A 21,885-nucleotide genomic window follows, 5' to 3' on the forward strand; every position below is an offset into this window, starting at 1 on the left:
CACAAATTTCAAGCCAGTTACATGCCTGAAAGAAGCTTGCTTGGATACTGTCAGACCAGAGTAAGGTTTCATCAATACATTTTGTCTTCTTAGGGGTGTCGCTGATAATCTCATTGAATCGCCGTGTGTAGCCATCTCCAGAGGCTATATAACCCTGTGGAGCAGTGAGATATCGGTACCTTCCCCACGGCGTTATGAATGTGATGAGACGTTTGTATTCGGGACGAAGGGGTACACTGTGGTACCCATTCCAGGCATCAAACAAAGTCTTTTTCGTACCTTGCGGGACTGATCGCGCTTGATGGAATGGAGGCTGTGTGTGTTGGTTTTTTCGGAAAGCGTGAGCATTTAAAGCCGGGAAATCTACCGTGTGTCTGGGTGTGTCATTTTTCTTTGCACAGATGACCATCCTATGACACCATGTGACGGGTTCCCCGATAGGTACTGGCTCATTCACCCCAAGTCTCACGTCTTGATCCAGCCCGGCTTTAAATTCTTCCTGCCAGTGAAGAGGGACGGGAACAGGGGTATGGTAAGCTACAGGTTTAGCCTGAGAGTCCACCATCAGCTGCATTGGTGGTCCTGTCATAAGTGGTAAAGCCTGGTGTTCACATGTGTTAAATGTACTTGATTTGTACCTGTTCAGAAGGTATTGTCGTAAGTCCATTACATGCTCCTCTGTGGCGGGGAATGGAAACTGCGCTGGTATAGGAGGTGGGAGTTCGCGCTTAGGACAGCCACAAGTGTCGAAAATGGGGTTAGCATAGTCTCGTTCTGAGTGTTCATGGACCGCTGTACCACTGTCTACTTCTAAGTTTTTAAACAAACTAGCGTTGTTTATGGTCTCGCCAATCTTTGGGACCGACTCTGTTATTACGGCACATGCTTCTCTGCTCAGAAATATCTTGTCAGAATTGTCAGTTATGTACACAATTTGGCGAGTCTGGAGGCGTTGCCATTCATGGATTCACCCGAGAAACGTAGCATTGTAGCGCCGAGTATTTTTATAACCCTATCGTTTGCAGCATGCATTTTCATGGTTACAGGTATAAGATTGTGTTCATTCACACCCAAGCGGTTCACAGCTTTGATTCCAGCAAGGCAGCTTTGACAACCAGTATCTGCCATGGCATTCACTTACGCTTTCTTTGGTTTAGATGGGAAACTGGGTTCATATTCAAGCGATTTGTAGTCATTAGGCGCGCTTTCTGCTTTAGAGCTTTATTTGGGGTTGAAGTTTTGAGGCACGTCTTGTCCATTTACCCGACACGTCTTGTCCATTTACCCGAGAGGTCATCATATGTGGTGGTCAAAGACGAGAACGTTGTCATTGTAGCACGAATCGTAATTGGTGGCTGAGAACAATGAATCAAAGACGATACCTTCATATTAAGTAGATTGTCTCTTTGAGGACTATCTGCACATTGATGCAAGGTGGTGTAAGCGTTTGCATTTTGTGCATGTTTGTCCGTAGGCTGAGCATACCTTTTGGCGAACAGAAGCAAGGGCTCGTACACCATGGCTACCCTTGCCGCAATATGAGCATAGGTCACGCTGATCAAGTTTCTTTGGTTGTTTTTGATTTTTATCATGGGGAGAGTTTTGTTATGATGATATTAGCTAACAGCCTCAGCACCCTGGGAGTGAATTAACTTAACAGATTCTCTAGCGTCAACAAATCTGAAAACGTCATTAAGACTCATGTGTTGGTTCTCTGCGCCAAGTAAGTCAAGTTGTATCTCCTGATCGTATAGTCCACGAATAAGCGCATCGCGTAACACAGCATCAGTGTAATTAACAATTTGGCTACAGTGAGAACACTCCAAAGTGAATTTGCATTCCCCAGCCTGTCCACGAAGTCTTGCTCCATATGCCCGAACTGTTTCTTCACGATCTTGTGTCATTTTTTTAAATGTTACTCGAGCGACCATTGTGTTTTCTTCCCGAGCTGCTAATTGTCTAATTGCCACTAAGACGTCCTTTTCTGGCTTTTCAGTTAGGGAGCCACCTTGAGTACGCGTGAGGTCCTTTCGCAAGTTCTCATCACAACATTCAACAAGCTGAATAATGAGTTCCTTGTCTTTTATCTTGGTGGCTTCTTTGTAGTCATTCCACAGGCTCTCGAAATATGTCCACTCCTCACTGGTCCCTGCTGATGTGATAGTAGGGCGTCTAACACGCTCAACCTTTCCTGATGTAGTTGAGGAGAAGCTGTGACATGAAGCGTGTGTGGTAAGGAGTGCAGCTACGATTGGCGCCTCGTAGTCGGGTGTCTCGTAATCGCAGCCTGGTATTGGACACTTTACTTGTGGCATCTTGGAACGTAGTTGAACACAGCAAAGTAAACTATATCTTCATCATAAATGAGTATTGACTTCTGTTTCTAGAATCTTTATTGTTCATCCAGAATGATGGAGATATCTGAAACATGGTATGAGTGAAATGAAAACAGAATGAGATTATAATGAGCAATACAATATACAGATATTCATATAGTCATATTCCTCTAAAAAGTACGTACGTTATTTGCAGTCAACATGTGTTATGAAACATCAACCGAAAGCCGTTGTGTTTATTGGGCACCAAACGGATATTCTTATATTTTACTATGCGCCCAAGAGGAATTGTGTTCTCTTAAAACGACAGTTATTGCTATCAGAATGATACAGGTATGTGACAAAAATACGGGAGAAATATGTAACAAATCAGCCTATGCCAAGGCGATGCTGGTATAACACATTCGAACTAATTTAAATAGTGATATGTTACTTAGTTGTTTATTATATTTTTAGATGTCAAAACTCTTAATTATTGATTTACGTTTCAGTATAAATACATTAAACATGCAGCGCTAACTTAATTAACACTTCTTTTTTTCTAGGTGACTGACCTTCCTTCGTATATAAAATGGCTTGATACGCAGTTCAAAGACAACTTCTTCTCTAAGACCTACTTTGGAGCCGGCTACGATGCAGAAACGCGACCATATACGGAAGATCTCGTGAATTTTCGTGTCGGTCCGGCGCGTCTTCGCCAGTTAAGAATCACACCTGGTAAGATCTAGTTTAGCGTCATTTAGTTATATACATGCTCGTAGTTTAAATTAAATGAGTTTAACATTTACAATTACTTTGTATGTTTGCAAAAAGCAATATATGAGAAAATTATTTGGTTTACAGAACGCTGTAAAGGACCATTAGCCACCGAAAAACCATGCCACAACCGATTTATCGAGAAAAAGAAACAAACAACCGACTACTGCAAGGACTGGGCCCATTTGCCTTGTCCAGTGGCGGAAAAATCCACTTCACTGACATCGTCAGCGTGGCTGTATACTTCCTCGGACGAGGCTTGGGGATTTCCCACATACGCGCTGTACAATACGTACGGTGGCGGTGGATATTTCATGAAACTGGACGTAAACAGTGACGTTAGTCAGAAGATCTTTGTTGAACTGGAGGAAAACAATTGGTTTGATAACCAGACGAGGGCTGTTATACTGGAGTTTTCTCTTTACAATGCTAACGCCAATCTTTTTGTATACGCAAAATTTGTCGGTGAATTTCCGGAAATGGGAGGATTTTTGCCGTATTCCACAATTAGCGTTTTCCGATTATATCTGCATAATGGGCCAGATGGAAATTTTATTATGTTTCTCGAGTTGATGTACCTGCTAATAACGTTGCTTGCGACAATGAACATCGCCTTTCAGATATTCACCGACCCAAAGACTTTTTTCAAATCGGTTTGGAACATTCTGGACATTTTGGCACTCATAATGAGCTACGTGTCGACTATTATGTTTTTGCTTAAACTAGGTATCATTGAGAAAACAATTAAAGTGTTTCAAGAAGACAAAAATGAGTACATTGGGTTTGAAAACTTGGAATTCTACGATTTCATCACCAATACCGCGTTCGGGATCCTGGTGTTCATTTTGTCTATTCGCATTTCAAGGATTCTGGGATACAGTGGGAGAATACACGAAATGGCTGCTGTAATTTCCAATGCCGCAGACGATCTGCTCGGTTTTCTATTTGTATTCAGTATTGCCACTACTGCTTACGTCAACTGTGGCAACATGCTGTTCGGACGAGACGAAGGCAGATTCAAAAGCTGGTACGACACGTTTGGAACTATTACCGAAACTTTCATTGGAAAGAATAAAGTCGATGATATAATGAAGGCACAGCCGATCTATGCCGAGATCTACTACATCACTTTCGTCCTATTTGTCTTGATGACGTTGGTCACAATGGCGGCTGCCATCCTCAACTTCAGCATCTCACACGTGAAAGAGGAGACGGTTAAGCTGGCTCCTTCAAATATTGTGGAGGTGATTTGGGACAGGATTGTGGTTCTTGCTGGCAAACTGCAGAGAACCATAAAGACTAAAAGTTAGTTAATGTTTTTCTTAAATAAAAAACTTGATATTTGTACTTACTTAAACAAGAAATGGGATACTTATACTTACCAAAACAATAAATGGAATATTTGTAATTACTCGAACAGGAAATGGGATGTTTGTAATAACTAAAAAAAGAAATCGGCTGGTTAGATAATAAGCCGCATTTTACTTTTGCTTTTGCAAAATAACATTTTATTTTGAACCCATATTTTTAAATTACAAGCGAAGCAAATCTTGTGTTTCATACATGGCATTAATATGTTTTTAAAATGCTACACATATGTATTTTCTGTCTTCATTAATGTGTTGATATTATCGTAGACAACACAAGGTAACTTATGCCCAATTCATATAAATATAGACTCAGCTGGTGTATCCGACAATGGTGAGTCAGGGTAATGTAATTTATGTGATGGCAACTATTTTGTCCTCTTCCAGAGGTTCCAGTTGTGCGACGCGATTCTGAAAGCGAGCTTCGAGAGATTCTGTCAGATCTGCACCTGTTCATCAGAAACTTGAAAGAGAGGCGAAAGTCCAACGTATGTTAGATGTTGTGCTTTATAAGAAATAAATCGTTCGTTTAAAGTCCTATGGACAAAATGAAGGAAAAACCTTCTTATGCTCGCGAAACTATTATGTCTAAGTAAATAAACAAAAGAAGGGTGGGGTAGAACCCGCGTGCACCAGGCTAGAAATTTTAAACTCCTTTATGCAAAACGAGTAATGCTTATTATTTTCGAAGAATGTTACCAAAGAATGTTTTCAAGAATCGCGCTAGCCTTTAATTGTAGTATTCAAATATTTTATAAGTTTACCATAGCTTAAAGACGCAGGGGATGTGCAGTCAAAATACAGCGAGTGATGCACCTTTTACGGGGAAATCACTCAACATTTATTGTTTATATTATTGTTCTTGTTACAGAAAGCCGATAAGTATCGACCGGCTGATGACGAAGATTAAAGGACTGTCGTAAACAAAAACTATGATTCTTGACTCAGTAGAAAGAATCAATGTTTTGCAATAGTGTCAATGATTCATTATTACGAACTGTTCATTGTTAAAGTATATATTTTTATGCCCCCCTTCGAAGAAGAGGGGGTATATTGCTTTGCACATGTTGGTCGGTCGGTCTGTCGGTCTGTCGGTCCGTCCACCAGGTGGTTTCCGGATGATAACTCAAGAACGCTTGGGGATAGGATCATGAAACTTCTTAGGTACATTGATCATGACTCGCAGATGACCCCTATTGATTTTGAGGTCACTAGGTCAAAGGTCAAGGTCACGGTGACCCGAAATAGTAAAATGGTTTTCGGATGATAACTCAAGAAAGCTTAGGCCTAGGATCATGAAACTTTATAGGTAGATTGATCAGGACTCGCAGATGATCCCTATTGATTTTCAGGTCACTAGGTCAAAGGTAAAGGTCACGGTGACCCGTAATAGTAAACTGGTTTCCGGAAGATAACTCAAGAACGCTTAGGCCTAGGATCGTGAAACTTGATAGGTAGATTGATCATGACTCGCAGATGACCCCTATTGATTTCAGGTCACTAGGTCAAAGGTCAAGGTCACAGTGACCGGAAATAGTAAAATGGTTTCCGGATGATAACTCAAGAAAGCTTATGCCTAGGATCATGAAACTTCGTAGGTAGATCGATAATGGCTGGCAGATAAACCCTATTGATTTTCATGTCACTAGGGTAAAGGTCAAGGTCACAGTGACCCGAAATAGTAAAATGGTTTCCGGATGATAACTCAAGAAAGCTTATGCCTAGGATCATGAAACTTTAAAGGTACATTGATCATGACTCGCAGATGACCCCTATTGATTTTCAGGTCACTAGGTCAAGGTCACGGTCACCCGAAATAGTAAAATGGTTTCCGGATGATAACTCAAGAACGCTTATGCCTAGGATCATGAAACTTGATAGGTAGATTGATCATGACTCGCAGTTGACCCCTATTGATTTTCAGGTCACTATATCAAAGGTCAAGGTCACGGTGACCTGAAATAGTAAAATGGTTGCCGGATGTTAACTCAAGAACGCTAATGGCTACGATCATGAAACTTCATAGGTACATTGATCATGACTCGCAAATGACCCCTATTGATTTTGAGGTTACTAGGTCAAAGGTCAAGGTCATGGTGACCCGAAATAGTAAAATGGTTTCCGGATGATAACTCAAGAATGCGTATGCCTAGGATCATGAAACTTCAAAGGTACATTGATCATGACTCGCAGATGACCCCTATTGATTTTCAGGTCACTAGGTCAAAGGTCAAGGTCACGGTGACCAGAAATAGTTTAATGGTTTCCGGATGATAACTCAAAAACGCTTATGGCTAGGATCATGAAACTTCATAGGTACATTGATCATGACTGGCAGATGACTCCTATTGATTTTCAGGTCACTATGTCAAAGGTCAAGGTCACAGTGACAAAAAACATATTCACACAATGGTTGTCACTACAACGGAGAGCCCATATGGGGGGCATGCATGTTTTACAAACAGCCCTTGTTCTGTATCGATTTAGGATTTTTTTTATCTTTGTTAACTAACTGTACAGTGTTGATTCGAACACAGACTTTAGTCCTTTGCATATTACATTATGATCAATTCTACCAAAAAAATGTATCTTATGTGTTTCTCTGTATTTTAAAATGTCTCTATTTCTTCTCACTGCAACCCTGACTACTAAAGATATTGTTGTAGCCAAGACATTCTCAAAATCTTCGAAAATTAGATGAAAGAAAGTAGTGAATTGTTGATAAAGTAACAGCGGTTACGTTTTATTACAGACTTCTTAAGAGCATCTCTGTACATTCGAAACCCACGCTCAATCGCAGAATCGACAGTTTAGGTCTCAACGCACTGATAGACGTTATTGAACCCCTTGTATATTTATTGAACCTTTGTGCAAGTTATCTTATCCGGTATTGTTCGTGTTATTTTTTTAAGTAAGACTTTCTCAAACACATTCTTTAAAACGTGTAAGCACGTGGAATAAAATTTTAATACATTTACATCACTGTTCTATTTATTTGTCGCATTATAAAAAGTTATGACGCATGAAAGGGAGCGTCCACTACTAAACGAGAATTGCATTTTTTAACAACAACTGCATGTATATATATCACAATTGCAATTGGTACGTATGAATCTTATTGCATTAAAATTGTTAATTCGTTAAAAACATACTGCAACTTACGTGCCTCTGCGTCCTTCTTTCAGGTGACTCATAGAGCTCCTATTGTCGCTACTTGATAAATGTAGATCGCATAGTCATGTGTGTAAATTAAAATTCATCCATTTCTTTCCATACTTATTCGAAGTTTTTATTGCTTTTGTGTTGACACTTCACTCGTGTTAATAATTCTTGTAAGTCTGGTTGACGCAAAACATCAAAAAGGCGCCGTGTTTATATTACGACACAAGTATAACAATATAATACATGATCGTATCTGCAAAAAAATATCACAGTAGTTATTAAAAAAGACCAGATAAGTTTCCATTAATAATCAACTTAACTGTACACACTATTCATGTCATGTTTATTTCTATTATTTAAGATAGAAAAATTGTTGTCCTTACATATTAGCATGGATTTGTGCAATGTTCATGACAAAAGCAATCAAAATGTTGGCATTAGGGAATACTGTAAAATAATATGTGCTGTTCGTCAAGCAACATAACACTCCAAACCATAGATTTCTTTGTTTTCGGCAAATTATCCGCTTATATGTTTTATTTCATTTAAACACTGATACACTGGAATAAGTGATGATCCATAACAGTAAGCTATTTCTTCAAGTTATGGGCTTATATCTTAACTCATTGTTATTTCAAACAATTAAACCGGAAAAAGGAAAATAATGCTTAAAACAGCAAACTTTATAAAGCAATTTACTAAAATCTAAAGACACAAACACGCAGCATAGGCGGATGCAAAACGTAGTATTTGTCGGCTGTGATAGGGTTTATGCAATTTTGTTCTTTTAACGTTGAAGCTGATTTGACGTTCAAATAAGATTATTAAACGGAAACCTGCACTGACTGTACACATTGTGCACGTTAACGTGTCAAGTTAGATGTAATACGGTTTTTTTATATAGAAGAGATGTAATACGGTTTCTTTATATAGAAGATTGGGTCCTGGTAAGAAATTATAAGCCATTGTATAGCAAAGTATACAATAATACATTTGTAAAGAGCTCACAAGCGTTGTTCCTTGCATTCAAACATATATTGAACGTTTCACAATTAGTCAAAAGTGATGTAACTTAGGAATTTTAGTTTATTCTTTTTTTATTTAAACTAGTCGTCAAGTTTATCTAGAACATATGAACAATAATTATCTTGATACATTTCACGTTTTATTTGTTAGTTTTAAGGAAACTAACTACCTTTGCACTCGTGATTATTTCTTGTATCTATTTTTATTGGAATACCATACACAGTATACATCACATGAACACGCTCTGCAAATTAGCAAGACCATCAATATTCGATTAAGCAAGAGAGCTGACAGCGCATCTGCTTTCCAGTGGATCTTGAAACAATTTCTTAAACTATGTTGCCCAGTAAGTTCTGCAGAGTTTTGGACATGTACACTGGTGTCTGATGATGTTTTATGGCATCTTGTTCAGTTATGTAAAAAAAGTTCAATACTAATATTTCCAAGCAAATTACAAAATTGGTAAAGCAACCTTTTAAGCAGGATAACACATTAAATTAAAGATGCTTTGTTATAAAAAAAATCAATATGAAAACAATATACTAAACACTATAACTTACCATTAAATCTTAAGTATGAACCAATCTTGCATCAAGTCCAAAACCGACATTACAAATGCTAGTGTATCAGATCTATACTAATGATGGACATTCAACGGAAAATGTATATGTATTGTAAATTTCGTTTAAAAATAATTTAAAAAAGAAAAAATAACCTTTTAACAAAAAGGGAAATAAATAATAAATCATTCTTAAAGAGAGCAGAATAGTTGTTCCAAGGCGGTAACCACACCTTTATTCTTTTACGTGTTATGTATGTTGTTTTGTATTGTGCTGTTTTGTGCTGTTTTGTACTGTTTTTGGCAATTGGTCACTTGCCTTAAATAAAGGACCAACTTATTGTATATAATGAGAATTCAATACTGCTTCAGCAGCTGGAGTTTCACTTCTCTTGCACGACGGTTACATTACATTCACATTTATGTGAGAGCACGGAACGACAACTCTGCGTGGAGATTGGGCACTTTCAAATTTGTCTGTTGATACATACTTTCCACGTATTAGCCCATTGCCACATATTACATCGTCGGATACCCACGACTAATTCATTCCGTTAGCCTCGGTCACACTGTCACGAATCAGAGCTACGAATGAGCTACGATTCAATCGGCTACGAATGCCTACGACATTGTCAAAATTTGTAGGTCGCTACGATTACAGTACGGAACACAACGATGTGAGTACGGATTTCGACGAATATATCATCAAAATGTTGGATAACGAACAAGGAAAGGTACGGACTGCTACTGATCGACGTGATTTAGTACGGAGCGCCACGAATCGATACGATCAAACTACAAATCCGCTACGGTCTGGTACCAATAAGTACGATGCTAGGCGAATCGGTACGATCTAACTACGGATCCGCTACGGTCTAGTACGGGTAAGTACGAACTAGAACGGTCCGCTTCGAAGCAGTGGGAATTGCGACGGACTGGTACGGACAGGTAGGAACAAACTACGACTGAACATTGGGCCCACAGCCTCTTGTATTGTCATGCACAAAATGCCTCCCAAAAAGAGAACATGCAAGCGTTTTTTTATAAATTTTAAAACAATTAATATTGTGAAGGCAAACGCATGCGAGAACTATCGATTCAACCGTGTATAGTCTTTGTGGCATGATAGACATTAAGCATCGGAATCGCTGAGCGAGAATACCAAAAGCATTCTCCACAACTCTCCTGGCTGTAGACAGGCGATAGTTAAAAATTCGCTCGTCCTTCTCAAGGCCTCGTCGTGAGAATGGCTTCATGAGCCATGCCCTCGTGGCAAATGCATCATCTGCGATGATATAGTATCCCATTGGTCTGTCGTCACCTGGAAGAGGTGTTGCTTCTGGCATGCCAATCAACCCCCTTTCGATTGCCAATTTGAGGTCGCTTTGATTCCAGATTTGTGCGTCGGAACATCCTCCTTGCGATTCAATATTTACCCATATGAATTGGTACAATACTACATATCGTATTGTGTGCAACACGAAACCCATACATCAATGTACGGTAACTGTCCCCTGTGACCAAGAACCATAAGGTAATTGCCAACTTCAAATCTGGATTGATTTACTGTGTGAACCAGGTGTGGTTCTTCGTGATCCAGGGACCAACGATCTGTAATAGCTCATGGAACATATCAGGCCCCATTCTGGTGAAGTTTTTAAAAGTCGCCGGATCTTCAGCCATCAGTTCGGCCATCAAAGTCTCGTATTGGCCGAGAGCAGGTCGTCTTAAAAGCCAGTCTCTTATCCACCAACCCCTTTTTCTTCTCTGACCTGATACAGTATGTAATTATTGATGTACAAATATAAATTATGCTTAGGAAAGTATGATTAATTGTGTATTTCATTATGTCGGCTATTAATATAACAATTATTGAATCACGCAAAAGTAAGAGCAAGATTCAAAAGGTATATGAGGCAGACAAATAAAAAAAATGTATTACTAGTAAGTTCAAATTCTAATACTTTTAAAATACGTGACCTTTAGCACAAAGCTATACTAGTCATACGATATTGAATCATTATTACCTATGTGCATATCGTCAAGCAGCTCGACTACGGCCTCTGCATTTTGTGCCATATCAGTATCCAAGTGTAACAAATTTATCACAAAACGCAATTTGCTGGCGGTTCATGATTGTGAACTCAACAAATGCAAGTACGGTTGCTTTGATTTCAATGCTGCATTTCAGTAGCAGTTTATTGTAGTGGACCGTACATGTCCGTATTGATTCGTGATGAAATGTAGTACATCGTACAAGATCGTGCACATTCCTGCCTGCCCGTAGTACAACGTACTAGAACCGTGGCTTTCCGTAGTTTATCTGTGGAATAATCGTAGCTAATGCGTAGTGTAACCGTACCGCTCCGTAGTTCTTCGTATCAATCCGTAGAATTCCTGGAAAATCTTTGGGCCTACGAAAAGGTACGGACGACTACGGTGTCGTTACGAACTAGTATGGATCAGTACGGTTTAGTACGGACTGCTACGGATACGCTACGGTCGATAAATTCGTAGCATGTTTTTGAACATGTTCAAAATATGTCAAGAGTCGCTACGGACGGCCAAAAGCTACTACGACTGATCACGGATCAAGTACGGAGAGCCACGGTCCACTAAGGATAGCTACGAACTGTGCCGGAAAGTATTCGTAGCTCGTTCGTAGCTCTGATTCGTGACAGTGTGACCGAGGCATTACTCTCCAGCATTAGCCGTGGGACAATATAAGCAATACACGCCGTTTTGACCTTAACTGTAGACCAACGAAATCACAGTTTACAAAAAGAATTTCACTTTGGAGGTGTCAATGCTTCGCCTGGATAATTGCGAGTTGATATACCAAGCTTTTCCATCCACCTATCCGAGTGCTTAAAAAGACATCGCGCCCGTGTATGAGACTAGAGATACTTTTACTCTGAAAGTCGTTTAAATTCTCAATTTTAAAGTATACGCATGAAATTCCATTTCTACGGACGACGCAATTTTGACAACAAACCCGAAGTCTCTATAGTACGAGTTGTATCATTGGTCAAAATATCCTCATGAAACGTGAGGGATCCAATGAAATTACTGGATTTGACACACCCTAAAACGGTGAAAAGAGCTCCCACGGTCGATAAATGGAGAGTTACGGAATGGGTCGAACGTGGGTATCCGACGATGCACATATAAATTTTCCTTAAATATCTTACCAGGAATAAATTGATAAACTTGCAATATAAGTATTTTGCATGTATCACCTAAACTTGCTGTTAAACAATTAAATTACAGAGAAGTTGTCAGTGTATACCTTGAAAATGTTAGCAATGGAACATCATTTGATTGTAGGGAGTTGTGCCTAGGTTGGGTATTGTTTAAGTGTATTATTGTGATTGCATTGAATTATAAGATTTGCAGATCGGAACTCTAAATAACAAATATTGAGTTACAGAAGAGAAACAAAAATGTTGTCTCTGTCTGCACTCGAACTGGTGACCTATGGATTATATTGCTATCGCAGTAACCACTCGGCCATCCGAACTGGTATAAAAACCTAGCATTTCATTCTTAATCTAACTGATCCACTTGTTGCTCAACTTTTAACGGAAAATATAGACACATTCCAAACATTCAAGAGTTTCACATTTGTAATGCTTTATAACTTTATGGATATCGATGCTCATTCTTCATGAACGATAACTGTATGTTCAGTATTATTCTTTGCAGTAAATACCCCACTCCCCACCCGACAGGGACAGATATTTTATGCTTAATGTGTGATAACTAGTTAGAACTATGAAATTTTGACAAATAGTGGTGGACATGCTATCAATTGTTCAATCAATAAAAATAAGCAAAGCAACATGTATTTCAAACAAAAAAAAAACACGGCAACACCATACAACTAGGTTTAAAAAGTTTTTTTTAAACATAAATTCAACTGTTTGTGCAATCCCATGCTAGGTCTGCATGGAAGCTGTATACACACAAAATGTTAGCGCAATATCCCCATCCAAACTCATGTTATTGAGCGAAAAAAAAGCTTTCTATTCAATTAACAGTGACCTTGGTCTAATAATCAACCTGGTCCGAAATCTAAGATGCATACACAATTTCAGTGCAATATCAATATCCTAACTGAAATTATTAAACAAACGACATTAGTGATATTTATAGTAACAATGACCTTGACCCTATCCCGTCAGCGTTGTCAACTAAAACTCGATCCCAATCGAGGTCTCTATTAATGCTTAATCATGATTGGTCAATTCAAACGTACAACAAACTGCCCTGCTTACATTTGTTCTATTTTTAGAAACAGTTACATTGACCTGGACCCAAATGGCAACACAAGCGGTCTCAAGATAGGTCTTAATCCAATCTAGCAACACAACTCATTTCAATATCCATCCAAACTGCAGTTATTGAGAGGAAACTGTTTGTTTGATTGTCTGTTTTCATTTTGTAGTAGCTGTGATCTTGACAATCACATGAAACGCACCAAATACAATCCTAAACTAGATCTTCATGCGCAATCAAGATTGTTCGATGTAAAGTTCAATTTCAGATCGGATACAACCTACTTGACGCCGCCCGCTAAAATACCCGCCCACCCGCCTGCTCTTCATACCTCAAGCGTACAACGAGTATGTTCTAGTTCATGCAAAAACGTGCTAAAAAGTTTATTTTATGTTACTTTATAATTGTGTTATTTATTCTATGCCTAAGAAAAACTTCTGATTGTTTAGTGTCTTTCTAGGCTCAAAGAACAGCTGTTATGGTCTTCTAGGCTTGTGCATATAAAAACTTGAAGTTTGAATATGACATCAACATCAATCGCAATTAAACCGCTGCATTTACAATTTTTCACAAAGAATATATAAAATAGTCACCTACATATATAACTTCATCATTAAAATTGATGCTACCAAAAACTCTTGTTGGCATTTAAAAATTTCCCCAAAATCAACCCATGGCAATGCGTTCATAAAGAAAACATACCTATAAAATGATAAAAAGTACAATCACTTGTTATGAAACAATCATAGAAAAAAGGCTTTTTATACTTAAATTGTAGACAGGACATTACAAAAAACATTCAGAACATAAAATATATTGTTTTGCGTGAGGACATTTCAAATGGAAGTTTGATGAATATTCTAAATTCACATGAGACATTGCAATTACTGGTAATTTACACTTTTGTTACATAAAAAAAAACAAATAAATCAAATACATGTAACCATACATGAACGAGCTAGCTGTGTTTTAATTATACTACTATTGTAAACTTGGAGATATCAAATTTATCAGTTCGTATACGTCCGAAGACGGTAAGAAGCATATTATATTTGGTGAACGTTGGTACTTTTACAAGTAAGTCCATCTGTTCTGTCATTAACAACGCAGATTTTTTTTATATACCTAATGATAAAATATGACATTTCTGCGGTGAAAAAGCAGTGAAAATAAACAAATTGTTATTTTCACCGGTGTAAATAACAAATTTTCGGCACTACTTTTTCTATTTTTAGATTATCATATAAAGATTTACTTAAGATTTTTTTTGTTATGATCACGAGTGAATTAAAATCGGTATTCCACCGAATCCAACGAATATTATTTTTATTTAATGTTTTTTATCACCGTTTTTTTTAAGAGGATGATGCAAACACTAATTAATGACGTCATTTTGTGTCTTAAAATGTATTGAGGCACGCCGCGCGGGAGGAGGGGTAACTTTTTTGCGAAAGGGAAACAGATGTAAATTATTTTCTTGAAAAAGGGGCATAACAGAAACAGAAAATGTGTTCATATTAGTGTAAGATCGTTTGTTATTTCACTCGTGATCATAGAAAAATAATATTTTCACTCGTAGCCGCGCCACTCGTGAAAATATATTTTCTATGATCTTACGTGAAATATTTAACAAACGATCTTACACTGACATGAACAAATATCCTATATGTATTAATAACACGGGAATGAAAAAATAATTCATCTGTGGAAATTGCGTCGATCTTATGCCGTTCAGCGGTGTCTAATACTAGGAACACAATTACTTCCTACAGGCATGGGTTTAGTCAAGATATTGCGAAATAAACACTACAACATTTAAATAATAATTTGCAGATATCATATTTAGATCCCATCGTATATTGATTTTTTATTTAACCTTTATAAAACACTAGTATCACTAGTAAGTGTTTCAGAACTCTTATACGATATTTTGATTTCCTGTTCTTTATCCGCATATGGAAATATGTATGTGTGATACAAATATATATAGGTCACCAATGATGTATAAATGCGTGTTTCCATGTCTCAAAGGTTTAAGTTTCCGTAGTGCTTTTTCTAACTTAAGGGTTCAGTTTTCTTCTGGTTAAAACAAGATACAAGATACAATAATCTTTTTTAACGTCGGATATGAACAACAGTAAACATTAGCTCATAAGCTATTTCAAACAAATGTATATAGTATAACAAATATAAAATGAGTTAAATAAAGATTAAGCATATTATATGAGCATTTAAAGTACATGTTAAAGCACATAGCACATTAAAGTTAAAAAAACACAAATAAAGTTCAAGTGTACATTAAGAGCATACTATTTGGCATGCAACGAAACACATACATATAACACAAAGGGTAAGATACCTGAAAGCTAAAAGAAAGATTTAGCATATTATATAAGCATTAAAAGTACATGTCAAAGCACATAGTTAAAGCACATAGTTAAAGCACATTCTAATATTAAAGACAAATTAAGTACAAGTGCACATTAAGAGCATAATATTTTGCATATTTACACAAATACACATTTAAAAACTTAAAACAAAGCATAGCGCAAACCTAATATAAATTTAAGATATTAAAGCAAGTATAGCACAAAAATACATGTTAAAAAGCATATTAGAGCACGTGAATAACAAATACATAGCTCAAATAAACATATTTAAGACATTTTAATTAAAGCACACAAGAAACGAAACATTAAGCACATAGATATTACTGGTTAAAAGCATAATAAGGAACATAAGACAATCAGTACACACAAACAACAAAGCAGATTTGCTTCTCTAGTCCTTGCTTGTACTAGAACAAGCGTAAGTGTCATAGTGCCCGCTACTACTCAACTGAAAAATATATAGGCAGGCAGCACCTAAGAAAAAGCTAACATACAATAAATGACATGGAGAGAGTATATATAACCAAGCAGAACAAACAAGGGGTTAACTCACTAAGTATAATATATAAAATAAAAGGAATTTAGCGATCGCATCCATGCTTTTGTTGTTATTTCCTGCATCATGTGTGTGTCTGAAACATAATGGTGCATTTTGATGAGGACAATGTTGAGATATTAACGTTTGGGTGCGTTTATTTAAGTACGGAGCTTTTGTCGAAATCTCACTGCCGAAACCCTATTTTCCGATAGTCCTTGCATTCGGGCGATGTTAATTTTGTGAGAAGTTTCGAGATTGTACTGCAGTTAATGGAACAAGACAGAATTATCTTGAAAATGATACCAAACTTTCAAAAATTGATGTGTATTAAGGGCATGAAAAATGCTTTGAAATGTGTCAGTTTTTTATGAGACCCAATGGGAATTGGAATAAGTGTAATCCAGCCTACAGTAAACCAATGGCGCGACCAATGCTTGCAGCGTCCTTTTATTGCCGCAGTTTGACAGCAAAATTGTCAGATTTGTCTTTGTTGCCCAGGTACATGAAATTAATTTTGTATATGATTGTCACGTATCGATGTACCTGTATAAGATGGAAATTATCGTAAATGGAACCATAATGTAATCTAACACAAATTTCGGATATCATACATCTTCGGTTAAGGTCACATTGTACTAAACATTTTCCTTAAATAATTCGTTTTTAAAGCAAAAATAACAACAACATTTCGCACATATAGTCACCCATAACCATACATTTTCTTAATAAGCATTCTAAGCTGTAGCGATTCAAGCATTAAACAAATGTTTATGTATAAAACAGAGGTTTAACGTGGTGTCTTTGCATATCTTAAAAAGTAAAAAAAACTTTGGTTACAAAGACTTATTACAAGTTATAGTAGTAAATGCTATGGATTTGCACTACAAATATATCCTCGAGTGCCCTATTTTGACACCTCTAAGCAGTATGTTGAAGTTTTAGTTGCTCTAACTAGGGATATAGGTCATTAATATTTTATTTAATTACACATTTACTTTTATTTACACATTTTAAATGCAAGTGATTGTGTTAGGGTAAATCCGTGAAAGTCGGACAAAACTCTATATCCCAAAGTTTTTGTATCATTATAATAGAATATACGACGAGTTGTGTTGTGGATTACCTCCCCTTATAAAGTGAAATGAGCGTAGTTTCGAATTTTGGTGACATCGATGATGTTATGTGAAAACATTACGATAAACATAATGAAAAAGTTGCTTGATGCGAATCGCCATGACTCGGAGAGAGTAGTAGAAACTCGGACACACTGTAGCTGAATCTCGGACAGTTATTTTTGTGTAGTAAAATCTCAGACTGTAGATCAGTAATTGAACCAAACTTCATACATTTATTTTATTTTTTTACAATAATATTGCAGTATGCTTAACAAACTTAAAAGCAGTGTCCATTCTAGCTCATTTTTTTCAAAGATCGCGCACACTATAATGATGTGTGCGCGAATTTCGCGCACTTCATAGTTTTGTTAAGCGTTAAATCTGATAACAAATTACGCATCCCAAATTGTTGACAGAAACACCGATACGTGTTAGACAAATTAAAATTAGTTCAGCAGTTTACATGAACAGCCACATTTAATAGTAAAGCACTCGTTAAATACTGCTACATTCAAATTAATTCATTTTCCGCGCCATAGCTGAAAGCCAAATATAAAAAGCACTGGTGATGACGACGATCATGATGATTAAAACCATGTTTTTGATCATCTAAATGAAAAATTATTAGTGCGAATAAGTGTTCAACAAAATGTGCGCACTTTAAATAAAGCTATCAATTACGCAGCTTTTCACTGAGGGGGCAACCTCCTCCCTTTAAGTACTGCCTTAGTTTGATGCTAATGATAAATGATAATTTTAATGATTTTAAAGCTTTGTGTATAAAAATAGTATTTGGCTACTTCAGACTGCGTACGACCTTAACCCCTCCTAGGCTTCAACCTCATTACTGGCAATAATGTAAGATCGTACACCGTGCTTACACTGTGCGGTTCCTTACCTACTAAGATGACTTTTCGAGATAACAAAAAATCTAATTTATGCAATAACAATGGAATTAAAATAATAGACAAAACGGACATCTTAAAGAATGTATGTTTAATAAATGTACATGTATTTTACAATACATCACACGTATCATGTTAATCTGCAAAGCGCACAAACACGCCCTACGACTCAGTGTTCTCCAGAAAAATTTGAGAAGCCAGTTATATTTTCAAAGTAGCCGGCGATTAAGCAATAAAACATGAATAAAAGCCAAACTTGGTCACTATCAGATGTGCATTTGCACCATTTCAATTGATATTTTGGGGAAAAGTAGCCTGCATCCAGATTGAATGTAACCGGTGAAATCGCCGGCTGCCGGTGCTTCCGGAGAACACTGCCTACGTGCGTGCGTGCGGGCGGGACGGTGTGTATTTCGAAGTTTATTAGGTCCTTCCGCACAACTACCTAATCAGTTTTTAGACTCACAAAAGTTTGGACAAAATTTGAATTATATATGCAATTTTTAACTATTTACTGAAATATATTTAATTTTGAGGTGGTCTTGTGCTGTGGGGAAAACAGGTGACCACCAACCTAACTCATATGCACCGGGAGTGGGTATCGAACCTGGATCGCCTGAGTGATACGCGAGTGTGCTAACCAATGCGATAGCCGGGCAGTCGGTGTTGATTTCATTATAAAGTTTACGAAATGCACAGGCTTATTGCTGTATTTAGATTTATAGTCAATAACTAGCCCTGATTGATAACTTTATGCAAAGGGGCTTCTTTTTTTGGTGTGTTTGTTATTTCCTTGTTATTAGATACTACTTCTTCTACTACTACTACTAACAATAATAATAAATTCATTTAAGTTACTTTATGTTCTGAATATGAACATAAAACTTGTGCATAAGTGAATATAAATCTAACATTATAGAGATCTGTTGAGACTCGCTTATTTCATTTTTGCTTATTTCATTTTTTTTCACATGTCCGAGTTTTAACTGCAATACAAAATATGTAGTTAAATGTCGGACACTTTTAATTTCCTCAAATAGACACTATTTTTTTCCGATATTCTCCATAAACCTATTAATATTATCTCCTTAAACAATAAAACAATCAATATCTTAATGAATATACAATCGTATAGCCGTTGCGCAATGACAATCACTGAACAAACATTAGCATTCAAATTGCCCGCCTTGTAGAAACAATGTGTTTATCGTCATAAGCCTGTGTGTGCCACGTCATCGGTTTTGTGTTTATGTAAATGGTGTCGATGTACATTTTACTGAACAAATGTATTTTTCAAAGTGAATGGCTATGTGTCACTAATTGCGTGTTACTGGGGATTTCAAGTCTGTAATTGGATGGTTTATTATGTGTTCAACTGTCAACTGTCCGACTTTTAAAGACGTCCGACTTTTCACGGATTTACCCTATCAACTAAAATTCGTTGATAATAAAAAATAATCTTATGCTACTGTTATGGCTGCTATTTTGTTGACAAGTTTTTTTTTTACTAAGAAAGTGACGCCAATAGCAGCGCTTACGTTAGTGGACGTTCGGGCCTAAATTACGCCCGAAAACAGCAGTCGTAAATCCATTTTGCAAATGGTGGAAGTCGCTTGGATGTCCGATAATCTGCATGTACGCTATTTTCTAATACACAACACATACAAATGTCAACAGTAAATCGGGTTATTCAGACCGTTAACTCAGTCTAAGAGCTACTGTTATCAATGAATTTCTCAGCGAGTGGCCAATATTGATTTTTCCAGCTGTCCAGGGATTACCCTACGGGCGACTAGAGCCATTATTTCGCTCTCGACTAGAGCGGAATTTAGAGCGATAATTTCGCTCTAATGCCCGTGATATCGCCTTAAGAGCAAAGAAAAGCGAAGATCAAGTTGCCCGATTTTTTAATGCCCCCCTTCAAAGAAGAGGGGGTATATTGCTTTGCTCATGTTGGTCGGTCGGTCGGTCTGTCGGTCCGTCCATCAGGTGGTTGTCAGATGATAACTCAAGAACGCTTGGGCCTAGGATCATGAAACTTCATAGGTACATTGATCATGACTCGCAGATGACCCCTATTGATTTTGAGGTCACTAGGTCAAAGGTCAAGGTCACGGTGTCCCGAAATAGTAAAATGGTTTCCGGATGATAACTCAAGAACGCTTAGGCCTAGGATCATGAAACTTGATAGGTAGATTGATCATGACTCGCAGATGACCCCTATTGATTTTCAGGTCACTAGGTCAAAGGTCAAGGTCATGGTGACCCAAAATAGTAAAATGGTTTCCGGATGATTACTCAAGAACGCTTATGCCTAGGTTCATGAAACTTGATAGGTAGATTGATCATGACTCGCAGATGACCCCTATTGATTTTCAGGTCTCAAGGTCAAAGGTCAAGGTCACGGTGACCCGAAATAGTAAAATGGTTTCAGGATGATAACTCAAGAACGCTTATGCTTAGGATCATGAAACTTGATAGGTAGATTGATCATGACCTTCAGATGACCCCTATTGATTTTCAGGTCACTAGGTCAAAGGTCAAGGTCACGGTGACCCGAAATAGTAAAATGGTTTCCGGATGATTACTCAAGAACGCTTATGCCTAGCATCATGAAACTTCATAGGTACATTGATCATGACTTGCAGATGACCCTTTTTGATTTTCAGGTCACTAGGTCAAAGGTCAAGGTCACGGTGACCCTAAATAGTAAAATGGTTTCCGGATGAAAACTCAAGAACGCTTACGGCTAGGATCATGAAACTTCATAGGTACATTGATCATGACTGGCAGATGACCCCTATTGATTTTGAGGTCACTAGGTCAAAGGTCAAGGTCACGGTGACCCGAAATAGTAAAATGGTTTCCGGATGATAACTTAAGAACGCTTATGCCTATGATCATGAAACTTCATAGGTACATTGATCATGACTGGCAGATAACCCTTATTGATTTTCAGGTCTCTAGGTCAAAGGTCAAGGTCACGGTGATCCGAAATAGTAAAATGGTTTCCCGATGATAACTCAAGAACACTTATGGCTAGGATCATGAAACTTCATAGGTACATTGATCATGACTCGAAGATGACCCCTATTGATTTTCAGGTCACAAGGTCAAGGTCACTTTGACAAAAAACATATTCACACAATGGCTGTCACTACAACTGAGAGCCAATATGGGGGGCATGCATGTTTTACAAACAGCCCTTGTTTTTTTAGTAAACAAGACCGGAAAAGTGAAAATCAAGCCGCCTGATTATTATTGCCAATGCGTGCTACCGCCCGCAGGCAATTAGCAAGTTTATTTTTTGTTGTTTATCTAACGGTTACACAATTTACCCCCCGCACGGATTGTTAATTGACTGTTACAAAGCATTCCCTTAATATTGGTTGCTATAACAACACACTCATGCCTCTTCGCGCGTGCCGTAAGTTGTCTAATGATAACGTAATA

The 21,885-nt window shown here is 37.5% G+C and overlaps 2 protein-coding genes across 7 annotated transcripts in view; both read left to right on the top strand.

The window, feature by feature from the left end:
• Positions 1-7,436, top strand: part of LOC127866326 (uncharacterized) — a 107,129-nt gene extending 99,693 nt beyond the window's left edge. Inside the window, exons 47-50 of the mRNA XM_052406792.1 lie at positions 2,882-3,053; positions 3,180-4,397; positions 4,847-4,947; positions 5,331-7,436. Of these exons, the coding sequence (XP_052262752.1) occupies positions 2,882-3,053; positions 3,180-4,397; positions 4,847-4,947; positions 5,331-5,369 (1,530 nt within the window). The 3' untranslated portion in view covers positions 5,370-7,436. The remainder of the gene's footprint in view (positions 1-2,881; positions 3,054-3,179; positions 4,398-4,846; positions 4,948-5,330) is intronic.
• Positions 7,437-16,652: 9,216 nt separating this feature from the next.
• Positions 16,653-21,885, top strand: part of LOC127865881 (transcription factor A, mitochondrial-like) — a 175,760-nt gene continuing 170,527 nt past the window's right edge. For 4 of the 6 annotated variants that reach the window (XM_052405924.1, XM_052405925.1, XM_052405917.1 and 1 more), the window contains exon 1: positions 16,754-16,910. In XM_052405924.1, the coding sequence (XP_052261884.1) occupies positions 16,765-16,910 (146 nt within the window). In that variant the 5' untranslated portion in view covers positions 16,754-16,764. Of the gene's footprint in view, positions 16,911-21,885 lie in introns of all 6 variants that reach the window. The other 2 variants (XM_052405919.1, XM_052405918.1) reach the window with 2 other exon arrangements.

This window comes from Dreissena polymorpha, chromosome 2 (assembly GCF_020536995.1).
Source record: "Dreissena polymorpha isolate Duluth1 chromosome 2, UMN_Dpol_1.0, whole genome shotgun sequence".
Lineage (NCBI taxonomy): Eukaryota > Metazoa > Mollusca > Bivalvia > Myida > Dreissenidae > Dreissena > Dreissena polymorpha.